General features: G+C 24.5%; 4 protein-coding genes and 1 non-coding gene across 5 annotated transcripts in view; all 5 read left to right on the top strand.

Moving 5' to 3' along the window:
* LOC123294861 (erlin-2-like) overlaps positions 1 to 25,267 on the top strand; it is a 79,598-nt gene that overhangs the window by 28,319 nt on the left and 26,012 nt on the right. The gene's annotated exons all lie outside the window — the stretch shown is intronic.
* On the top strand, positions 1,966 to 7,918 carry LOC123296386 (nudix hydrolase 2). The gene is made up of 6 exons (XM_044877847.1): positions 1,966 to 2,146; positions 2,650 to 2,961; positions 3,611 to 3,893; positions 5,696 to 5,816; positions 6,860 to 7,241; positions 7,887 to 7,918. The coding sequence occupies exons 1-6, from the start codon at positions 1,993 to 1,995 to the stop codon at positions 7,916 to 7,918; spliced, it is 1,284 nt and encodes a 427-aa protein (XP_044733782.1). The 5' UTR covers positions 1,966 to 1,992.
* LOC123296387 lies at positions 8,045 to 9,057 on the top strand. Its single transcript, XM_044877848.1, has 2 exons — positions 8,045 to 8,403; positions 8,909 to 9,057. Exons 1-2 carry the CDS (start codon positions 8,223 to 8,225, stop codon positions 9,055 to 9,057), a joined length of 330 nt encoding a protein of 109 aa, XP_044733783.1. The 5' UTR covers positions 8,045 to 8,222.
* On the top strand, positions 9,264 to 9,335 carry Trnaq-uug. The gene has a single exon. It is a non-coding gene; the product is annotated as a tRNA-Gln (tRNA).
* LOC123294854 (BAG domain-containing protein Samui-like) lies at positions 10,946 to 15,814 on the top strand (the record flags this gene model as incomplete). The annotated part of the gene is made up of 2 exons (XM_044876029.1): positions 10,946 to 11,079; positions 14,066 to 15,814. Coding segments are annotated over exons 1-2 (1,773 nt in total), but the record flags the coding sequence as incomplete, so codon positions are not given.

Genomic DNA, 25,267 nt, shown 5'->3' on the forward strand with positions numbered 1-25,267 from the left:
AAATAAATGTGATTAAAATCATCTAAATTTAATCCGTCCAAACAAACCAAAATAAATTTTAATTAATATTCAATTATTTATTTATTTATATATTTATTCAATTAATTAGTACCTACCTAGTGTAGTTATTTAGTTTTACATATAAGTATATACAGGATGTTTACTAGCTAAGTTACCAACATATGGAAAACTTTTTTATTATTCAAAAATGAATAGTTTAATGTTAATATTTTTGAAAGCAGAGCTTTTTCCAAATGTAGCCAACTTAGCTAGGTAGGGCACCCTATATATAAATATAGATTTTAAATTAAAAAGCACAAAAGAATGCACATATTTACAACTATTAATAATAAATATTTATTTGAGTGATGTGTGTTGTCTGCTTTTTTTATTGTTAATAATAATTAATAACAATATTTTAATACACAACTTTACACTTAAACTTATGTTGTTTGTGTTTGTGTGTGTGTGTGTGTGTGTGTGTGTGTGTGTGTGTGATTAAGTTTTAATATCTACCTGTTTTATAGCTCAAACAAACAAAACACTTGATTTGATTTGATTTTAATAATTAAAAGCTCAACTTTATATTTTGTATTATGTAAAACTATAATTATAATTGTATTGTTTGTATTGTAAGTATTAAATACTGCTCAATCAATCTTATTTTATTTTAATTATAAAATTAATTCATTTATTTATTTATATTATTTACTTACCTACCATTTATTTTCCAATATAATTGTATATAATATTATATTATAATTATACTAGTTGACCCGTTTCACACACTCAACTATATATAAATAGTTTATCTAAGCCCAATTAAGTAGCCACAAACTTTCTATTTACAGAATATTTTAACAACAACAATTTTTTTAAATTAAATCATCGCGGTCTTATTTAATTTTTTAAATATTAATTTTATTATAAGGAAAATATTTTGTAAAATTTGTGGATCTATTTTTTTTCATTAGCCATCCACAATAAGCTTTAAAATATAGGTTAAATCATAAAATTTGATAAAGGAATAAGGAAAATTTCGCGAACCAACAAAAAAAAGTCTACAGTAATAATATATATTGTAAGACACGCAGCCACTGACTTATTCTAATTAAATAATTGATACGCTTATGGATAGTTATTTATTTTAGTTCATAATTTTAAATTATTTTTTAAATGTATTTTTAGTTGATAATGCAGAAAGCAGAAATCTAAAATTATCGATATAATTGTATTTTTATTGAATTCTAACCTCATTCTTAAAATAAAATAAATATAAATAAACATTGATTAGAAATTTAAAATAAAGTTTATTTAATAATAATAATAATAATAGTTATTAATATTAAATATTGCAATAAAAATATAAAACTGAACGTTATTATTAATAACATTGTTGTTAATGAATAAATTTTAAAATAAGTGTTAGTTTAGTTTAATATAATATTCAAGGTTAAATTTAAAAATAAAAAAATCATTTAATGTACAATGTACATTCATTATATATAAATCATAAAAGTTTTTAAGTTGTTATCACACACAATTAATAAATAATATATAAAAATGAATGAATTAAAAGCTGATAAGATGAATGCCTAAGTTTGCCTGACTAGTATTGAACATGTGATGATGATTAAGTTGTTTTAAAATCAAGTTCTTATAACTAAACTAACATTATGATTATGATTATGTAATGTAATAATGAATAAATTATTAAATTCAAGAACATTGTTAGTGCCTTTATTACGTTTTAATAATAAATTAAGATTACATACATCATCAATATTAACAACTATTTTATTAGTTAATCAACAACAACAACAACAACAACAGTTGTAAGAATTAATTTTAAATTTAATATTATTTTATTAATTGATTAATTAATTAATACATTATTATTATTATATTTGATATTTAATATAAATTTTAAATAATTTAAGATTAAAACGTAATAATAATATCATCATTTGTCATTATAATAAATTAAATAAAATGAATACAAGTAGTACAAGTAATACAAGTTGTACAAGTACAAGTACAAGTAATACAAGTTTTATTGGTAAAGAAGATCGTTATAATGGTATTATTGTTGATAGTACAAGTGAACCATGCAAAGATATTCAACAATTTTATACTAAATTAACAGGTAACTAATTTTATTTTAACTTTTATTTATTAAATTTACACTTTAGTGTCTGTTTAGTCTGTTTAGCAATGTTTAGTGTTTTACATAAATTACAAATCCATTGGTGAAAAACAGTTTTTTATTTTAATTAACGAATATCACAACTTTTCATTGTGCATTACGCTTAATAAAAATGTACAAACAAAAATCATGTTCATCAAAATGTTAAATAATTAATATTTCAAAATTTGAGATTATTAGCTCACGAACTCGTCACGGTAAAACTGTACTTATACGGATTTAGAAGGTACTTCGAAAATAGTACTCCAAACGAACAAATTAAATTTTAAACAAGTAATTCTGAGCTAAGGGTAAAATGTTATTGGTTTTATATATTTAAAAATCGGTGTGACAACCTTTTTGTGACGTTACACTAAAGAGGTGTCACACTAAATTTTGTTAAAATTAATAAATATAAACATAAATAAAATAAATAATTAATAATGAATATGTTTTTGAATTAGAATCATTAAATGAATGGAATAAAAAGAATAAACGTTGTATATGGTTTAAAGTGAATATTAAAGATAGTGAATGGATACCAATCTTAACACAAAATGGTTTTAAATTCCATCATGCGAAACAAACATATTTAATGTTATATAAATGGTTACCATCCTTAGAATTATCTAATATACCACCTTATGCACATACAATGTTAGGTGTGGGAGCTTTAGTTATTAATGAACAAACACAACAATTATTAATTGTACAAGAAAAATATTTTATTGGACAAGAACCTATGTGGAAATTACCTGGTGGTTATGTTGAACCAGGTAACTAACTAACTATAACTACTTTATATCACTTTACTTATCAACATTTTATTTTATTTTATGATATAGACATTTATTCAAATTTATATATTAGAGGTAATCAAATACAGTTTGAAAACTAAAACTTTGACTCTCTAACAAAATTATGCTCTTAAAAGTATGAAAACCAGAAAAAATTACATCTGAATCTGTTATGTTCAATAAAATCAAGTCGAAGTAGCTCTTTTCTGTCTTCATTGTCTGTCCTCAATTGTCATTTTTTACATAAACTTTTCCATCCTCGAGAAGGACAAGATCTTACAAATTTTTGTATTTAATTTCTTTCAGTAGTCTTTAAACAACAGTTTTAATAAAGATTCATTAACTGTTCCTGGATTCTAAGGTTTAAGGTTTAAATCTAACAACTGTCCACTATAAAGTATAATAGTAAAGTAATGAACCAAGAACAAACAAACAAACAAACAAACAAACAAAGAAAGCAAGTTTGTTTAGTAGTTAGTTGATTGTAAATGTTTAAATATTCGTAAAATAATAAATATTATTTTATAAAACTTTAAGATCATAGACTTAAAATAATGTAGAGTACCATAGACTTATTAAATATTTAAATGATAAAATAAATAATTGATAATAAATAATATTTATTTAGGTGAAGATTTAATTGCAGCAGCAATACGTGAAGTCAAAGAAGAAACAAATATAGAATGTGAATTTAAAAGTTTAATAACAATACGTCATACACATCATGTTATGTTTGAATGTTCTGATTTATATTTTGTAATATTATTAAATATTAATGAATTAATAAATAATAATATTATTAAATGTCAACGTGAATTATTAGATTGTAAATGGATTAATATTCATGATTATTTATCATTAACAAATGTTAGTGATTTAAATAAATCATTTGTTCAACAATATTTATTACTTAAACAAAATAATATTATTATTAATCAAACAAATCATATACATTCAATATTAAATAAACCATATCAATTATTTAATATACAATTTAATAATTAATTAATTAATTATCTTTATATAAGTAGTTAATTTTAATCAATAACTAACAATAAACGAGCAGTCACTCATTCTCATAGTAAACTGTACTTTCACGGATTTAGATATCTAGCAAATGAATCAACGCTATTATTTAACGATATGTACAAGATGTACTAGATGTACCACCAACCTTAAAACTTATCAATTACTTATAACCCTGGATTCTGTCAAGTACAAAATACTTGTAATTGTTAAAATATCAAGAATATTTGTGCCAAGATAAACCTAGCACACCTAGTACATACTGTACCTATTCTTAAATAGTATTGATTTATATGCGAAGTTTCTAAATCTGTGTAAGTGTAGTTTTACTGTGACGGTCTCCAGAGCTATAAAGTACATCAATAATAGATACAAGCATCTATTATTGATAATTGGGAGTTGAGTTATATTCGTACTAATTAACACAAGAAGTGTACTCGTTTTTAGTAGTTCCAATTTAAACTACCAGATCATTTACACCGATATTTATCAATATGTAAGATGAATGAATGTATTCTGTTGATTGTTTATAAAAACAATTGATTGTTTAATAATAATATTACTTGTAGTTGGTTGTTTGTTTTTAATTTTTATAAAAATTCATATGTCAAATCTTTATACATATATTAATTAATTAATAATAAGTAATTAATTATATTGAATTAAAATGTGTGTATTTATTTAATAAATCAACTTTTAATTAAATGAATGGATAATATTTTGTTTATTAATAAATAAATAAATTAAAAATGGCAAATAATAATAAATTAGATGTAAATAAAGAATATATGTTAACAACATCAAAAATAAAACAACATTGGATGTTAGATCCAAGATGGACGGTACATGATAAACTTAAACAATATCAAGGAATTATTAAATTATATGGTTTGTATTTGTAATTAATAATTAATAATTAATTAATTATTAATATTAGTTTAAAATAATCATAATATATTTATTATTTAATGTCTTCTATTCAAATGACATTTTTATTAAACAAATTATATAAATTTACAATTCTTGTAACTCGAATCATTTTGTTACGCAAAATACAAAATCATATCACATAAAACTGTATAAGGAGGAAAACTGTACTTAAAATGGTTCAGTTGTTTGAACAATTACGATGAATGTTCATTTTCTTTTTTCTTGGAGTAAATAATAGTTCAAAGTTCCTTGATCACAGCAGTACCTGATGCAAGAACTCATAATAATGTTATTTGTACAAAAAGTAATCGATGAATTAGCTTCAAAAAAGTTTACATCATCAAGAAAATTTATAACAGATTCTGTTTATGTAAAAAAACTATTAGTCTACGACACTTTCCAAAAAGAAAACAAAAAAAATTTAGGTTTTTGACGCTTTTATTATGTTTTAATAAAATTTTTTTGCATTTACGTCATACTAATTACTAAGTTGACTAGTCAGTGTTAGTGATAATCGAATCACTTGAATAATCTATGTACGTAGGGAAGTTGATTTTGAATTTGAGGTGAATTTGAAGGGGTTGTAAGTTTAAAAATGGTATTGTTTGAATTTAAAATAAGTGAAATAAAATAAATAATAAAAATAAATGGTGTTTATAGAACGTGAACAAAAGATAATAAAGAATGATACATTATTAACAAAAGAACAAAATATAAAACGTATTTATTTATTACGTGAATCAATAAAATTAAAAAGAAATCAATTAAATCAACAACAATCAAATACAACTAATTCTAAATCATCTTTATTATTATTAAATCAAACATTACAAGATCATAAACAATTACAATTAAAATATCAAAATCAAGATGTTATTGTAAGTAAAAGTTTAATTAATTATTAATTATTTATATTTAATTTAATTAAAATGTTATTATGTATTTTATTTTATTATATACGAGCGAGCGAGCGAACAACATTCATCAATTAAACACTAAACAAGGTACCTAATGTATAATCGATCAATTTAGTGACTTAACTAAAGAAGCGTTTTAAAAATAAATTTTAAATTTAAAACAAACAAAAAAGTAGCTGAAGCTGGTAAAGTGTTTTATAAGAAAATCTCGTCAAGTCCGTTTATACTAGAATTGTATTTATTAATCAGTTAGAACTTAATTAATATCTAATTTAATTAATTTAATTTAATTTGTTTTTAAATATAATTATAGAAAGTTGTTGATAATTTAAAACAAATGAATTATGACAAGAAAAAAACATACGATCAACTTATTTTTAAAAGAAAACAACAAACACACATTTTAAATGAATTAAAGGTAAATTATTTAAATAAATAAATAACCAATTTATTTATTTATTTATTTATTATTATTAATATCAATAAAAATATATTGCAATTTAATTAATATTCTAAATTTTATTCTACATGAAAACAGAAATTATTATGTATGTAAAATAAAATGGTTTACTAAATGTTCAATAGCTTAGAAGCTGTGGTCGGATAAACAATTAATTATTATAACAAATATTCCTTCACTTTGAGCGATGAGTAAATTGAAAATTCGGATTCAACGTGTCAAAATACGTTGAAATATACTCTACTTGTTCGAAAGGACCTGTAAAGTCATACGAAACTCACTCAGCGCCCGCCTACACTATAAACAAATAATGAATATGGCAGTGACTGGGAACCGTGAGAGAGAAATTACCGAGGGTGAGAGAATGTTGCCATTCTACTCCTATCTTCGCAAGAGCAGACCTTGTATAATTCTACTATGATTGTATCATACATAACAATCTGAATTAGACATTTTAAATTAATTTGAATTATGAAACAAAATTATAAAAATGAATTGAATTAAATTAAATAATAAATGTTGATCTATTTAATTGTTTTTATAGTTAAAATTAAATGATTTAGAAGATCGTACTCATCTAGAATATCCATTAGAAGAGAAAGCACAAATAATATCTGGACGTATTGCAGATATTAAATTAAAAGCTAATGTAGCTAAAACAATACAACGAAACTTTACAAATATATTACAAAGAATGAAACAAGATGCCATCTACTTTGATTCTATTTTATTATCATTAGAGAAAGATGCTAGATCACAAGCTAAATGTTTATATCGTACAACACAACTAGGACAACTTGCAACTGAATATCTAGATGATCGTATTCATGATTATAAACGATTAGAACATGCTATTCAAATAAGTATGGAAGAACGTTTAAAGAATATTAAATTAATTAAACAAGATGTTAAAGATACAACAAAATGTTTAAAACATTTAATATTAATAAAAGATAATAAAGATAAAGATATAAATCTTAATATTGAATCAAAACATAATGATGATTTAAAATTAAATCAAACTATTGAATCAATTGAATCAATATTAAAATTTATACAAAGTACATGTTATGTATCAGAATATCATGAAATTCTACCTCGAATACAAGATCAACATCAACAATTTAATAAGTTATTTAATATTGTTCATCAATTCAATCAATTACGTGATCAAATGATTTTAAAACAAAATCATGCACAATTAATGCATGATACACTAATTACAAATATCGCTGATACTACTTATCAGTAAGTCAACTCAAATCAAATCAAATCAAAGTGTTTCTTTAAAGTGGTTCAGCTGTCACGGAAATATAAATGTGAAATAATGCTGTAAAAATATTGTAAAAGCGTCTAAAATCAAAGTTTTTTTTATATTTTCTTTTTGGAAAGCGCTGTAAGCTCATGTTTTTTTTTTGTTGCATAAACAGAATCTGTGAAAAATTTTTTTAAGGTCATTCACCGATTATTTTTTTTACAATTAACATTATTATGAGTTTGTCCATATTAAGGTACTGATGTGTTTATTGTGATCAAGCGGTTTTGAACATTGACTGTACTTGCTTAAATAGCCGAACCACTTGAATTAGACTTAGATGTTTAAATGTATATTAATTATATTATTTGATTAATAATAAATTAATAATTTAAGATATATGGAACAAAAGAACAGAGATAGAAAATTAAAATTAAAATATGATAAACGTTTAAAAGATATTAACAATGAATATTATAAAGTTGCTGAGATTTATTTAAATATACGTGTTAGTTTACAATTCTTACATCAACTTACACAATGTGTAAATGTAAATCAACAACAACAACAACAAAGTGGTAATACATCTGTTACACCATCTGTACCAACAGATCATGTAGATCATGAACATAAAGATAGATCTTCTACTGTAATGATCGATGTTAATCAAATATTAACAATATTAAAAGAACGTTATCAATTACTAATCAATAATTATATTGATTTGGATTCACAACAAAACTTATCAGCTGTGGCTTTATATCAACAAGCATTAATGGATGCATCAAATCAAGCACATCACAATGATTTTGATGAAGTCATCGATCAAACTTGTATGTTTTATTTATGTATCATTATTATTATTATTAGCGAATTTATGAACGAAACTTCTGTACTCGACCGATCCTACCTAATAGATGTCAAAAATGACCATCGTTAAAATTTATAGATACATATAGAAATATATGTATCTATAAACTCTCCAGCGGTCAGAATTTAAATAAAATTTGATATTGAGAAGGGTTTTGGTATTTAAAGGGTCAATTTCGTTAATGAGAACAATCTACCGATAAATCTATCGAGATGTGGGAGGGGTATACGCAAGGTTTAAAATTTGAAATATTTTGAGGAAAAAAAGTAATGTTGTGTTTTTTTCTCTAAACGCTTAGTTTTCGAAATACAAATTGTTGAAAATTTAAAATGTAATATTCGATTTTAAGCAAAATGTGTTTTCTTTTACCACTCCTCTCTGAGAGAATTCGCTTAACTAACGTAGCTTCTGCGTTATGAATTTAAAAAAAATAATATTAATTTAAATTAAAATTGAATTAACAACAGCATTAGTATCAGACATTGAATTAAATGATCCAAGTATACCTAGTCGTGACGATATCAAGAAACGTAGTGCAAGGATTGTACAAGATTGTGCTAAGAAAGATGATGATCAACCAATTATCTTATTACCATTACGTGGTAAAACTTATTAACATTATCATTATCATTATCTTGTTTATTAATTATCAATAAATCTATTATTATTTTGTTTTCTTTATTTATTTATTTTATGTCATATTGTACGTCATACTTAAACATAACCTAAATGTTATTTATTTTATTATTAGTCATTCAACTACAACTATCTACTAATAAAATATATTGAATAGGTAGGTTCAAGAAGCTTGTACATCATAGAGGTTCTATGGTGTAATGGTTAGCACTCTGGACTTTGAATCCAGCGATCCGAGTTCAAATCTCGGTAGAACCTAGGCAATTATTTTTTATTTTTATATAAATATTATTTTAAATTATAATTAGTTCGAAAGAATAATTTTAATCCGTCTTTAATATGTCCGTAATATCGCTGGAGTTAATGACAGTAACATTGCACTTACACGGATTTCGAAATTTCGTATATGAATCATATTATTTAACGAGGTTGTATGGACTAGGTTTGCCAGGGGTTTTCTATTTTTTTACTAGTGTGACAGTAATTATGGTCAAGTAATAAGCTGTCACACCAAGATATTTCGAAAGTAGAACTCAAACAAATTAAAAAAAAAGTAATTTCGCGATAAGGGTAAAATTTTATTGGCTTTATATATTACAAATCGGTGTGACAGAACTTTCTGCCACTTTAAGAACTGTCACATAAAATTTTTCTGAAAATAAATAAAATTTGCAATAAAGTGGTATCTTACAAATTAATTTCCATGATAGTTCAAAATACTTGTAGGTAATTACTAAAAATATAAAAAATATTTCTGTCAGGATAAACCCTGGCACACCTAGTACATATTGTGCCTATCGTTAAATAGTATTGATTCATATTCATATACGAAATTTTGAAATCTGTGTAAGTGCAATTATACAAAGAATTAACCGCAAGTATAATTTGAACCATGACAACTCAACTCCATGTAATCAAATATCTGTCAAAAAAAGATGTCATAGTAGAGTTCTTTTTCCACCGTGTACCGTGATAAAGTTTAAAATAATTAATTTAGAAGGATTTAGATATTAAATTAATTTTTTATTTATATTCATTTCGGTGCAAAAGAAAATATAAGAACCCCAGCAACGTTACAAATTTTGTTACTTCGTTTATTCTTGGTCAATTCTCCTGTTTGAGGTAAATATCCTCGTGTAATGTAAATCAATTTTGTTTACTGTACATATAATTCAAAACTTTTTGACAAGACAAAACTACCTGACGTATTAAAAAAATTATGGATAAGTACTTTGTATTTGTGGTAAGTCTATAGATCCTAATTTGTGATAAGTCTATGGATTTGTACGCATATCCGTCATGTTTGATACGTAAGTGTTCTGAATATGCGCAATGCGCAATAGAATAATAAAACAAAATTAAATATGGTTGGTCATTCTCATTGGTGTTGATCGTGATTCTATTAATTCTAGAACTTTATAAATTTGATCGTTATCGTATCGTTTGAATAAAATAAAATATCAAATAAAAAATAAAAAACAATTTGATTGAATTTTTAAAATAAAAATAGAACAAGTAAATGTGAAGAGTGTTGAGTAAAGTGGAAGTAAAGTGAAGTGAATTGAAGTGAAGTCAGAGTCAGAAGTGATTAAAACAAAAAGTTATTTTCACTTTTCACACTTCTAAATCTAAAATTAAAAATGTATGTTGATGTTGTTTGTGTTTAAATTTAATATTGAATTCAATTTTAATAGTTTTATTTCAATTACTTATATATAAATATAAAGTTAGTCAAAATCAATTTAATTTTTATAATAATTCTAATTCTAATTATTCTGTCATCTGATTCATTCTATATCAATTCAATTCAATCACTGTTAACTTCATTCACTTCAGTTCGTAATAAATTAAATTAAATGAATCAAATAATAATATTTAATAAAAGTAATTTAGTTGAATATTAATTAATAATTACACATTGATCTCAAACCATTCACCTTCTAATTTTATATTTAATTTAATTCAATATTAAAATAAAATGCCTTTTCGCCGAACACCATTTGTAAGTTTTTGGTTATAAAATTAGTTACATACTTTATCTATTTATCTATCTATCTATCTAATGTTGATATGACCTAATTTTTACTAATTTTTTTACTAAAATTGATTTCAATATCAATTAAATAATAATAATTAAGTATGATTGATTGATTATTAATTAGTAGCTACAGTTTGTTGTAAGTAAATAATGATATAATTATTTAATTTAATTTAATTTAGTGTGTGCTTTACTTTTACTTATAAATAATTTTATTATGAATTAAATAAAATTTAATAAGATCTATCTATTTAAAGTGTAATTATATTTTATTTTTTTATATATATAAATAAATAAAATAAAATAAAATTAAATATATGAACATTTTTAACATATTTGAATGTTTGCCAACTAACTAACATTAACATACATACATACATACATACATACGATTAGTTTAGTTTAATATTTACAATCAAAATTACAGACTCACTGTAACTGGAACTGTTGCAAATGTAATAATATACTTAACTGTTACTGTCAAATAATTGAATTTTATTACTAAAAAATAGAGGGTAGCAAGAAAGAAGGCGTCTGTCTTGGGGAGGTCCAGTCTTCGGTCGTTGCGTACTTTGTACTACGCATTTAATTGTGTAAAGATTGCATTGTCTCTCGTTCGAGAGAAAAGCAACCTTATGGGCGCCGTTAATTCAGCCACGGGCGCTTATAACTCGGCGTAGGAGTTTCACGTCCTTGTTATATGGGTTTGTGAGTACAGCACATTAAAATGAATAATGAATTAGGTATTTTTTGTCATTTGATTCAATGAAAAATTCAAATGATTTGTTTAAGTATGATTTACATTTTGTTTTAATCGAATATCTCCACTTGTCTTGCCCTCCTCTACAGTGATGTCAGATAGCGTCTCAATAAATCTGGTACAGATGTCTCTTAAAAGAACTGCTAGTTTATATTTTAATATATTAAAAAGAACTGGTAATTTTTATATTAAATATTTTTCGATACTGAACTATGAATATTTGAATTCTTTAATTTTTTATAAAGGATATTTTTTACATTTCAAGTTTTGTTCTGTTTCTAAGGGTTTATAAGAGGTGGATTCTACGGACACAAAACCCAATTCACCTGTGTTGTTCATTGACGAACTCAATCTCACTTTCTACGTGCTAAGCACGCTATACAAATTTTGCCTTGATATATCTTTTGATATTTGAGTAACATGTCCTCAGACAGACAGATGGATAGAAAGTCTAGTTTCAAACTTGATACTAAAGTTAATATAGTTTGATATACCTATATTACATATATACATGGTATAATAAACAATTAATAAATAATAATAATGAATATTAAATATAGTTATTATAATTATAATTGAAATGATTATGTGTAGTACAATACAATACAATATAAATATAATAAAGTACAGTCACAGTCAACCAACAGTTAACAATACAATACAATACAATATAATATAGTTAATAAAATATAATATTCTAGAAGATGTTGATGTGATGTAGATGTAGATGTTATATATACCTACTCATACTCATCTCATTATATACAAGTACTATGTTCAATGTTGTATGTAGTTGATCTTGATATAAAGTAATGTTAGTGTACCTATGTATGTATGTATGTATAGAATGTTGTAGAATATTATAGAATATACTATAACATTCTATATTATACTAGAGAGTTCTATACAATATTAATAAATATATAAATATAAGTAGTAATCCACTTTATTATATTATATTATAACATTAAGTAAAGCATATACATATTATATTATATTACAACAATATAATATTATTATTGTGATATTTATATTAATTAATCAATCATATTTATTTATTTATTTATTGTGTGTGCTGTATTTATTTTATTTATTATGAATAATAATAATAATAATAATATTGATATTATTAATAATATTAATAATTGTGAACCTCAATCATTAAGATCGTCATATTATAATCATTATAATAATAATAAAAATGTAAGTGTGTGATTTAATAATATTTAATTATTATTTTTATATTAATAATTTATAATATTAATAATATGATATCATATCATATTATTATTAATTATAATTTGATAACTGATATTACCATATATAGTTATTTGATGATGATCATGATGATTTTATATTAATAATAACTTATTCATTTTATTTTATTTAACAAAAATTATACAAACATATAAATACTATATAAGGATATTATTTATTTAATTATTTATTATTATTATTATTTAAATTTAACTAATTAAAAAAGGTTTTGGTTGATTTAAATTAACTATTTATTGTTTTATTACTATCTACTAAACTAATTAATTAATTAACTAAAGAAAGGATGTAATTACTTTAATTAAAAACTAAACTCAAATAATAATATTCATTAATATACTATTTTTATTATTAATCTATATTAAACAAATTTTATTTAAACATTAAACTAGTTCACAATGTAAAAGTATATATACAGGATGAATCATTTTAATATATACTAGCTAATAACTTGTAATGTTGTTAACAAATCAAAAAAAACACTTGAACTAAAGCTGTAGAGCTTGATGGAGGGACATCCTGTTCTGACATTAGATTAGGCATAGTTCTTCGGGTTTCTTTAGTAGCCAATTTAGATTCTAACGGTAAGGATAGTATAAGGCTCAACTTTCTAATTTAAAGTTTTATTCTATCTCTTACCGTTACCGATTTAAATTGATTATTAAAGAAGCTTGTAGAACTAGCTTTGACTCAACAATTTTTGAATTAGTAAACAACACCAACAACACCATTATAGATTAAAATGAGCCAGCCTGTATAATATAATCATCATATAATTAAATAGGTACAAACATGTATATTGTTATAGTATACAATACTGTTACTGCTTATTTAATTTATATTTTAAAATTAAATTAAATTATTTATAATTAATTATATTTATATTTATATTTGTATTATATTGTATTGTTACAGAGTGGCTTCCCATTCAATGTTATAGATCATGATGATATTGATCCATTACATGGATTTGATGATGATCCATTAGATGATCCCTTTAATACAACAAGACGTTCACATCGTAGTGCTAGAGCTAGACCTTCAACAACATCAACTCAAAGTCCTTCTTCATCATTACGATTTCAACATCATTTAGATGATATAGCTGCACGTCATCCAGAGTTTGCACAACATTTACGTCCATGGGTTACTACTAATCCTACATCTAGTCAACAACAACAGTATTTTACATCACCAACTGCTACTGGTACATCTGGTAGTGATCATAGTAATTTAAAACAAGAATCATCAACAAATAATAATAATAATAATAAAAGTGGTGCTAATGGTGATAATGATGGTGATGATGTAACACCACCAACAAGTGTTGATAATACTGATGTAAATAATATTAAATATAATAAATTACCACAATACGGGTTACGTAATACTGTTGATTTAGGACAACAACAACAACAAGATAATAATACATTGTTTGATAATAACAAGTCACGTGGTCAAAGATCAATGTCTGCACCACCAGCATCATCACTAACAGGAGCTGATAGTAAACAACAACAACAACAACAACAGCAGCAACCAAGATTTATATCACGTATTAATATTGAACCATTAAAACAACAACAATCAATGGGTGGTAACACAACAAGTACAACATTACCACAACAACAACAACAACAACAACAAACAACAGCAACAATGAATAATAAACAACAACAACCAAATGTTAGACATATACCAATATTTGTTGAAGGGCGTGATGAACCATTATTACCAAAACAATATGAACAACAACAACAACATAATATAAGACCACAACAACAACAACAACAACAACAACAACAACATGGTGGTGATACAACAACAAACAATACAATACCATCATCAGTACCAGCACCACCACCACCACCTTCATCAACAACATTACATAATAAGGAACAACAACAACAACAACAACAACATAGTAATTATGAAGAAGTATATCAACAACAACAACAACCATGTAATAAACAACAACAACAACAACAAATAGATTCAATAACAAGAATACAAGAGATACAAAAAGATGTGAATGAATTAATGTTACAAGTTGAACAATACAAGAATACACGTACAGATGGCAAAAAAGATAAACAATATTTATATTTAGATGAGATGTTAACACGTAACTTAATTAAATTAGACAATATTGATACAGATGGTAAAGATGTGATACGTGCTGCACGTAAAGAAGCTATTAAATGTATTGAACATTGTATTAGTCAATTAGAATCAAAATTATTATTAACAACAACAAATAATAACAATAATAATAATACAACAACAACTGATGATCAAAGTGAACAACAACAACAACAACATGATAATATTAATAAAAGTACAAGTACAAGTGATGTAAATACAACAACAACAAGTACAAGTGATGATACTAATCAAATGGAAGTTGAACAACAACAACAACAACAACAAGATAATGATACAGTTAATAATAAAATGGATGTAGATATAGCAGATACAACAACAACAACAAATGATATGAAAACATTACAAGTAGGTGGTGTTATTAAAAGTGGTGAACAAATACAACAACAACAACAACAACAACAATATGATAATAATGATGAACAACAAACAACATCATCAAATGATAATAATAAAAAAATTAAAAAGAGTCCTAAAAAGAAAATAACATCAAATAATGATAATAATATTACAACAACAACAACAAGTAATGAACAACAACAACAACCAAATTAAATAAAATTAAATTAAAAATGTTGTATTATATATGTATAATGAATTAATATTTGTTTTTATATTTAATTAATAAATTAATAAATATTATATTTAAAATAATTAATTAATTAATTAATTACATATATACAAGGTGTCCTTCTGTACTATACGTACTATACGTTTTTGTTGCATCAGATTAGAAAATAAAATTGTAAGACAACAAGTCTACTTCCATTCATTTGTTCTAATGCACGATGCACGATGCACGGAGATAGTTAGACTAACCTCATGATAACTTTTGTTCTCTTATATCTGATAGAAGATTAAATATATTACAACCGTTGATCACAATTGACAGATGACAACAATTTTGAGTTAAATATTCAACTGTTCAATAATTTAAAAATTTCAAAATAAAGTTAATTTAATAGTTATTCAAAAGTTCCCGTACATGGTACAGGTACAGGTACAGGTACAGGTACATAAAATATTATATTTGTCATGTTAAATTAAAAATGATTGTCTCATTATCAAGTCATGTAAAATTGAACTAAGTGACTGCTTATCATGAGCTTAGAGAGTAGTCAATTGATTTACTGTCTGATGGTCATGGTCATGGTCATGGTTACAATTTGCTGAGTCTTTAATATGATAGTAGATAACGTCTCAAATTGTTCTGTAGTGTATGCCCTAGAATATTCCTCCTAGGTGGAGTTTGAAAAAGCTCTCACCAAGTGATGGTGCTAGAAACTATCTGCTTGTTTTATAATTATATTATAATTAGATGAGAGCCTTTACAGTTATCCTGAAAACTTTGAGTTCAGCAAGTAGTTACAATCCGGAGCTATGCTAAAAAAACTCGAAAGGAACACTTATCGGGATCCAATTTTGCAGGATGATTGTTCAGAATCACCTCTAATGAATTACAAACAAGCAGACAGTTTCCAGAACCATCACTTAGTGACAGATTTTTAAATCCCCATCTAAAGAGGAAATATTGCACGTAAAAACTGGCATAACTTGATAGGGTGACTTGGGTCATTACCTACTATCATATTTAAGATTGAGCAGACCGTAACAATGATGAGCCTCTGTTGATCAGCTCTACTAATGAAGTTACTAATAGGTAACCAATCAGAAGCATTGTGATTAAATATTAAAAGCACTCAACTCTGACTAATTAATGATTATTGATACATTAAAAGTAAACTACTTAATTATTACTTATTGGCTGCTTATTTTAATTAAAAGCTAATTATCCATCCATCAGATCATAAAATAAAAGTAGACTTTTCATCTTAGAATTTTATTTTCTACTTGAAGCAACAAAAGCGTGTGATATTTACAGACGATACAATACATACATACATAAAGTTTAGATACATAAATTATTAATGCAGACAGAGAGAGAAAGAGAAAGGTATATTTGGGAAGTTGTAGGTTTTTAATTGAAATAAAAAGGATGAAAGAGGATTTAAGGACTATCTACCAATCTAGACCTATCTAGATCTATCAAAATATTTGTATTTGTTTTGATTCAATAACAGAATACAAAAATGTAATTAAAAATGATACAAATACATATTTAATAAATAAATATTCATTCTACTTAATTATTATTACATTTCAATTACTTATATTTGTATCATTTTTAAAGTTAAACTTCTTTATACATGTTTATGTTTATACACATGTAACATTAAAACATGATAACATTCATGTTTACTAGCAGTTAGACCTACTAACAGTTAACAGAACAGAATAGAACAGATCAGATCAAATGGATAAAGATGGATTATTATCTTTAAATAATAATACTACATGATATAAATAATAAGACAAATAAATGTATGTAATTAATTAATTAATTAATTAAGTAGAAGTACAAGTACTATTATTATTAATTGATTACAAATTTAATTTATTTTTATTAAATATTATTTATTTATTTAATTAATTAACAACAAAATAAGATCATGTAGGTATGTACTGTAATGTACCTGTACTGCACTGCACTGCATTATTAACATTAACAATAATGTTCAAGACACTACCAAAAAAAATAATTTTCTCCTTCTTAAAAGTTAGTTCAAGTCATCTCAGCTATCCAAATCGTCTTTTAATCATTAACTTCATTCAAAATTTAATGTTCAAGTTCAAATTTTTGCAAGGTAATATTGTTCCGCTCAAAGTAATGTTATTACGTGAATTTATTTAAAGGCAAAAAAACTAAAAAAAGAAGGATGGTTTCGGCATCTAATTTAAAACCCTACTAACGCGCAGTCTCAAAAGTGCTAGGGTTACGATAATTAAATCTATGTATACATAAAAAAACGATTTTTTTACAATGTCTTGGAGACCATCAACTTTATGAAAAATAGTTTCAAACAAGAATTGTCGGAAATTTTTTCCCGTAAAAAAAAATGTGGAATCAAAAATTTTGATATCTTCAGCCATTTTGTCACAAATCGGGGAAAACGGTCAAATATATATTTATATGCTAATTAATAATGTCTTGAAACTAATTGATTTTATAACAAAAAAATTTCAATCAAAAGTTGTTGGAAAATTTGTTCCCTGACAAAATGTAGTGTGAACAATTTGGATATCTTTAGCTGTTTTCAAAACGATCAATTTCATAAACATTTTTCGTTATTTATTCAATCATTAAGAGAAATGTATTTAAAATTGATCGTTTTCAATAACGGTTCAAGATATCCAAATTGTTCACATAATATTTTTTTTAGGGAACAAATTTTCCAACAACTTGATCGTTTTCCAGATATTATCCAAAATAAAAGGGTCTTACACTAGGTGCCAAAACCTTCCTTTTTTTTTTGCCTTTGAATAAATTCATAAAATCGCTTATTTTCAGTTATTTTGAACGGCCTATATAAACATTTTTATGAATGGTTTTGAATCGAAAGAGTTTTTATGGATAGAGAACGGGATGCAAGGGATCTGATAGCTTGTAAGTGGATGCGATATGATGGATGAGAGAGAAGACTGCCAGTGAGTGTCAACCCAAATCATATGATGCATAACACATCGCAAGTTTTGGACCATGGCGTTCGCATGATTCTGAATGTCACAATTTTTTCAAACGAGTATATTTATTGCAAAACACTTTTCAATGTAAATATTTTATTATAGGAATCATTTTTTTGGTTCTTAAAACCGATTCGAAGTGTTTTTAGTAACATCGAAAAATTGCTGGGAAGTGTCCATTGTATTAATGACTACATTAGCGTTGGTTGTTTGGTTCCTTGATTTGTTTTAAATACTTAATTAAACAAAATAAATATTAATAATAATTAATAATAAATATGCATATGTATGTATGTATGTATATTGATTGATTTGTAAATAAATATGTATTTAATTGAAATTTATTTATTGGTTTACATACAAATAATTAATAATAATAATAATATTTATTACATAACACATATTTAAACAAATAATACAATCAACTAACTGTTTATCTATCTATCTTGTATTCTTGTATTTATTAATTTACAAATATCTTTACAAAATATTGGCTTGGGCGTCTATATCGATTATGAGCGATGTGCCGTGCCCATAAACTTTTTTCGAAAGCTGGATCCGTGGTTAAATACACGGATCACATATAAATAAATATTATTATTAAGTTATGATAAATAAATAATATAAATTGATTATTAATTAAAATATTATTAATATTGTTTGTTTTTGTTGTTGTTGATCTGTTAATATAATTAATAAAATAAAATAAATAATAATAACGAACGATAAAGATGATGATGTTGTGATATGTTTTAAATAAATTAGATACTAATTAATTAATAATATTTATATTTATATTGCGTTATAATTAATTAATTATATGATTGTAATTATAATTAATAAATATAATGTTATAATAATACTATTTTCTTATATTTAATAAATATAATATATAGAGTAATAATTATTAATTTTTATTATTATTTAATTAACTACCTACAAACAAACGTTTGAATTCAATAAAATTTATTTATTAAGATTCGATCCCGCTCTTCGTATTTATAATCATCAATTAATACTATTTTATATTGTAGTGTTGGTTCAATCAATCAATGACTATTTTTGAAAATATTTACGAAAATTAGGGAAAAATAAAATGTAAATTTTAATAATCATTTTAGTTAACAAACGTAAGAATCATTTAATTTGATACTTTAAAACAATGCATGTAGTGCCATCTATGATAAACATACTGAACTAAATATCAACTTCGATAGTAGCGCCATCTATGGTAAACATATTGAACTAATATAATTTCGATAGTAGTGACATCTATGGTAAATATATGGAACTAACTATTTAACATCGACGGTGACGCCATCTATGATAAACGTATGAAACTAAATTGATTTTGATGGTAGTGCCATCTATTGTAAACCTGTTGAACTAACTATTAATTTAGATGGTGGCGACATCTATGGTAAACATATGGAACTAAATTTATTTTGACGGTGGTGTCGCCTATGTTAAACTTGTTGAACTAATATTTATTTCGATGGTGGTGCCATCTTTGATTGTTGAACAATTTTCCATTTTCACATGTCACTTTTTCATAACTAATTTCACCAAAAATTATGAAAATTTTCAACATTTGTATTAGGAGAATATAAGTTACAAGGGAAATAGTAGTACCTGATAGGAAAATGGTAAGTAAGTGTTTTCACCCTGAAAACCTTTTTCTTTTTTCTGGTATTAATTAGTATAAATAAATAAAACTTTTAACTATTTGTTCGTTTCGTTTCGTTTACATATTACATATCGAATTATTTGCCAATTACGTGCAAATAAAAAAGAAAACTAGCATTGATAAGATTTATTAAACAAATAATTTATTTATACATAATAAACAAACAAACGTTACCTACGTTGTTGTTAATATAATAACAATACAATACAATACAATACAATACATAAATAATAATTAATAATTAATATTAATGATGTATTAATTAATTAATTAATTTAAGTTTTATGTTGTTTTAGTGGGCTTGGCTTGGTATAGACTATATAGATAGAGATAGACCAGACCATACAAACACAAACCAAGTGTTTTGTTGAACTTGGTGGCATCAGAATGAATTAATTAGACGCACGAATTTGCAGACTTAGCTTTCTATTCTTGAAACTTGTGGCATTTACACGTGTCACTTGAATTCAAATTTGAATACACGAGGATGATTGTCCACAGACGCGATTGAAATATTGCTTCCCCTCAGCCGCGTATATAAGTCAAAGTTTTCTGAAGCTTGGGGAATTCGTTAGTTGCATTTGTAAGAGATCCATTCGTTTTGCGGATCTATTGGTAAAATTCGTTAGCAACATTCGTTGTAGAACCATTCGTTTTTCGGTTCTACTAGTAAAACAAATTAATTAGTTAATTCATTTTCGGTTTTCGATTCAAATATTTCAAACACAATTTCATTGTAAATAATTCATAAAATAAAGAATACTTGTACAATAGTGAGTGAACTTTAAATATTATACGCTTCCAAAAAAGATATCCGCTCGTCCAACCCCTGATCCACAACAGCTTTGTTACAACTTACAACCTATCTATATATGTAGTCTGATCAAATCAAATTAAATAGCATGGTTATCAAGAAAAAAATTAATGCATCTTTGAAATGATATTTGTTACTTCTGTATTAGGTTGTAAATATTGCGTAAAAAAAGTCCACCTTTGAGGGGTGTACTTAACTATTTTATAGTGGGGGAGGGCGTGGTAGTAAGGTGCTTTAATTAGTTTTCTAGAAATTACATTAAAAAAAAAACTATGCATCAAATAAAAAAAAATTAAAAGTTCTATATTTGTGCACATTTTTGTATTTTTTCGACTTTCTAGCTTCAATTTTGATCGAGATATGCCAATTTTAAAATAGAATTTTTTTGCTCTTTCAATCAAATGAAGTAGTATCCATCTTGTAAACTGTTAAGAGATTTGTTATAAAAAAAAAGTTATTTGTTATAAAAAAATAAACGACTTTTGTTTGAAATTTTTTTCTAAGCTTCACTTTTTACCCGTGAAGGCGCCTCCAAAATATTTTCGAAAATTATTATCTTGTATATTTTTCATTTTTTTGGAATTGTTTTTTTTTTTTTTATAGCAAATCGACTACAAGTCACATTGAATATTTAAAAAAATATAGACAGAAGAAAAATGCACAAAATGATTTATAAAATTGAAAATGTGCATTATCAATCATTCAATTCAATTCAACAAAAAAATGAAAGCAAAGAGTAAAAAAGCAACCGCAACATCAATAATGTACGAAGATACGATAGAAGCGTAGGTCCTACTGGGTCCCACCTCACAACACCACTCGTTTTTTATTTAAAACCATTCAGCCCACCAACCCACTCAGCTCACATATTTATTTATTTAATTAAATTTAAACAACATCATCTGTATTAATTATTTCAAAATCACTAGAACTAGATGTTGTTGATGATGATGATGATAATGGTGGTAATGATTGTTGTTGTTGTTGTTGTTGTATAAATGTTGTTGTTGATAAAACATTATTAATATTTGATAATAAATTAATTGATTGTTGTAATAAATTATTGTTATTATTATTATTACTATTTGTTATTGTTGTTGTTGTTGTTGTATTAAATTCAATACCATTATAAAATTGTTCATCATCTGATGATGTTGATGATGTTGTTAATGATGTTATATTGTCATTATCATTATCATTATCATTATCACTTGATGATGATGATGTTGATAATAATGTACTATTATTATTTATTAATGTTTTATTTAATTCTGTTGTTGTTGTTGTTGTTGTTGTTATATCAAAATCTTGTTCATTATCATGTTCATCATCAAAATCTAATTGTTTATCTAAATATGATGGCATTGTTGATAAACCATTTACAAATGATGAGCAACATGATGAATCTATAAATATAAACAATAAATAAATAAATATAAATTAATTAATCAGGCTCGTGCGCAATTGAGGGGTTTTGACGTCAAAGCTCCTCCCTTTGAGAATCTGTTGTAAATGCACCCATTTATAAGACACATTTCCACTGGCGAATCAGATATCCATACATATTTTGAGCTCACGGTACATCTGTGACTTTGTCTATGAGTCGAGTACTCCAAACAAAAAACCTGGATCTTGATGAGGCTATCGAACTGTTCTACTGCTCTACTAATCGAAGAGTTCAGAAAAATTTTCAAAACCATGAGCGATATCTGCGATGAATACGATATAGAAGTGCGGAAGTCAAAGTTCACGGCATAACAAACTCAACGCTCGAATATACAGACTCATTCATAGCTTTTCGCCTTCTCCAAAAAAACGAAAAATTTTTATGAAAACTCTTGCTCGACTTTTTGAACTATAATATTCAATTTTGCACGTTGATTGCCATGACATCTGAGTAAGTTGACAAAGCGAGGTGCCAAAATTGCACTCGATATTTGCAATAAAGATGCTTTTCCGAATGTCTACCAAATGATTCGCGTTGTGATAGTTTTGACTGTGACAACAACGACGAATGAACGCTCCTTTTTAAGCTTGCGTCGTCTCAAAACATATCTTAGACTTAGATCGACAATGTTTGAAGAACGGCTAAACAGTTTGATTCTTATTCATTCTATATACATCGCGTTCGCGTTGTGGAAGTCGATGCACACGAGTCGAGTTTTGGAATAGTTTGTTTTAACTTATTGAAAAACATTAACTGAATATTAAATTTTGATCGAATTAAATGTTCTCTTACTTGAAAAAAGAATTTCTTGTTTTTATTGACTTATTGACCTAACAAAAGTTTGAATCTGTCCCTTAAATAATTAGTGCGCACGGACCTGAAATAAACTATTTATATTACCTCCTCCATTATCATATAAATCATCATCATTATCGTTATCATTATCATGATCATGATCATGATCATGATCATCATCATTTGTTTGTTCATATAATATTGGTATTAAATCATCTTCACTTATTAATTCTATAAAATTAAATAAATATATTTTATTTAATTAAAATTTAATTAAATTAAATTTAATTAATTTTAACTTACCATCATTATTTAATAAATATTTAATAAATGTATTATTATAATAAAATGATTGTATTGATGTATTACAATTTGATAATAATTTTATAAATAATGTTATTATAAATAATTTAATTATTAATAAATATATTAATAATAAACCAGATATATTATTACCAATTATATATAATATTAATGATATTATTGTTATATAAATATGAAACTAAAAAATAAAATATTAAATATAAAATAATAAATAAAATAATTATTTATTTAATATACTTAACTTACCAAATTTAAATGATTCTCTCTATACAAAATAATTTTATCAAATATACATTTATATATTTTAATAAATTTAATAAAAATAATATTATTATTATAATTATTATTTTGTTGTTGTTGTTGATAATTATTTTTTATAAATATTAATAAATATTCAATAATTAATATAAATAGTAATAATGTAAATAATATTCCATATAAACGATATTCATTAATTGATATCCACCTATAAAACAAATCAAAATAAACTAAATAAATATAAATATAATTATAATTATAATTATTTTTTATTAATAAGGTAAGACAACCATCTTTTATTTATTATAGGTAAATAAATATATTTGTTGAAAATCATATGTTTGACCTTATCTTACATTTATAATATAATATAAATATTATTTACCAAAATATAATATTAAATAATATAAATGATGTTATTGTAATAAATTTATGATTCCATAATAAAATATCATTTAATAAATGTGTTAACAACATTTTAACTTGAACAGTTAGTTTATTTACTTATTAGAATAATTATGTAAATATAGAAGATATCCACTTCTAATTAAATCTAAAACAAAACATGCTAATATAAGATTTATTTGATCTTAAATAATTAACAATTTTATTTAAATATATATACATCAAATATAAATAAAGTATTTATTTATTTATTTATTTATTACATACATAATTAAATTAGATTTTATATTAGATTGTTATTATTTTAAATTAATATAGATATCAATTTCATTATTATTATTTTTACATTATTTTTTTTATTAAAATATATTAATTATTTATTAAAATCATAATAAATAATAATAATAATATGTCATGACAAGTTTTTATTATTCGATTTGATAATAACTTCATTCTAATAAAACTCAAAGAGCATAGGATAGAGGAGAAGCAGCCCATATGAGCTAATGTAAAATCGTAGTATACGAGTTTCAGCGCCTCTACCGAGTCAGGCTTTCAAACTTAATAGTTAATAGTCACCCCCGCAAAGTAGTTAAACTTAATAGCCATACCCGCAAAGGCCTACAAACTTAATAGTTGATC

Source organism: Chrysoperla carnea, chromosome 3, assembly GCF_905475395.1.
Source record: "Chrysoperla carnea chromosome 3, inChrCarn1.1, whole genome shotgun sequence".
In the NCBI taxonomy this organism is placed as follows: domain Eukaryota; kingdom Metazoa; phylum Arthropoda; class Insecta; order Neuroptera; family Chrysopidae; genus Chrysoperla; species Chrysoperla carnea.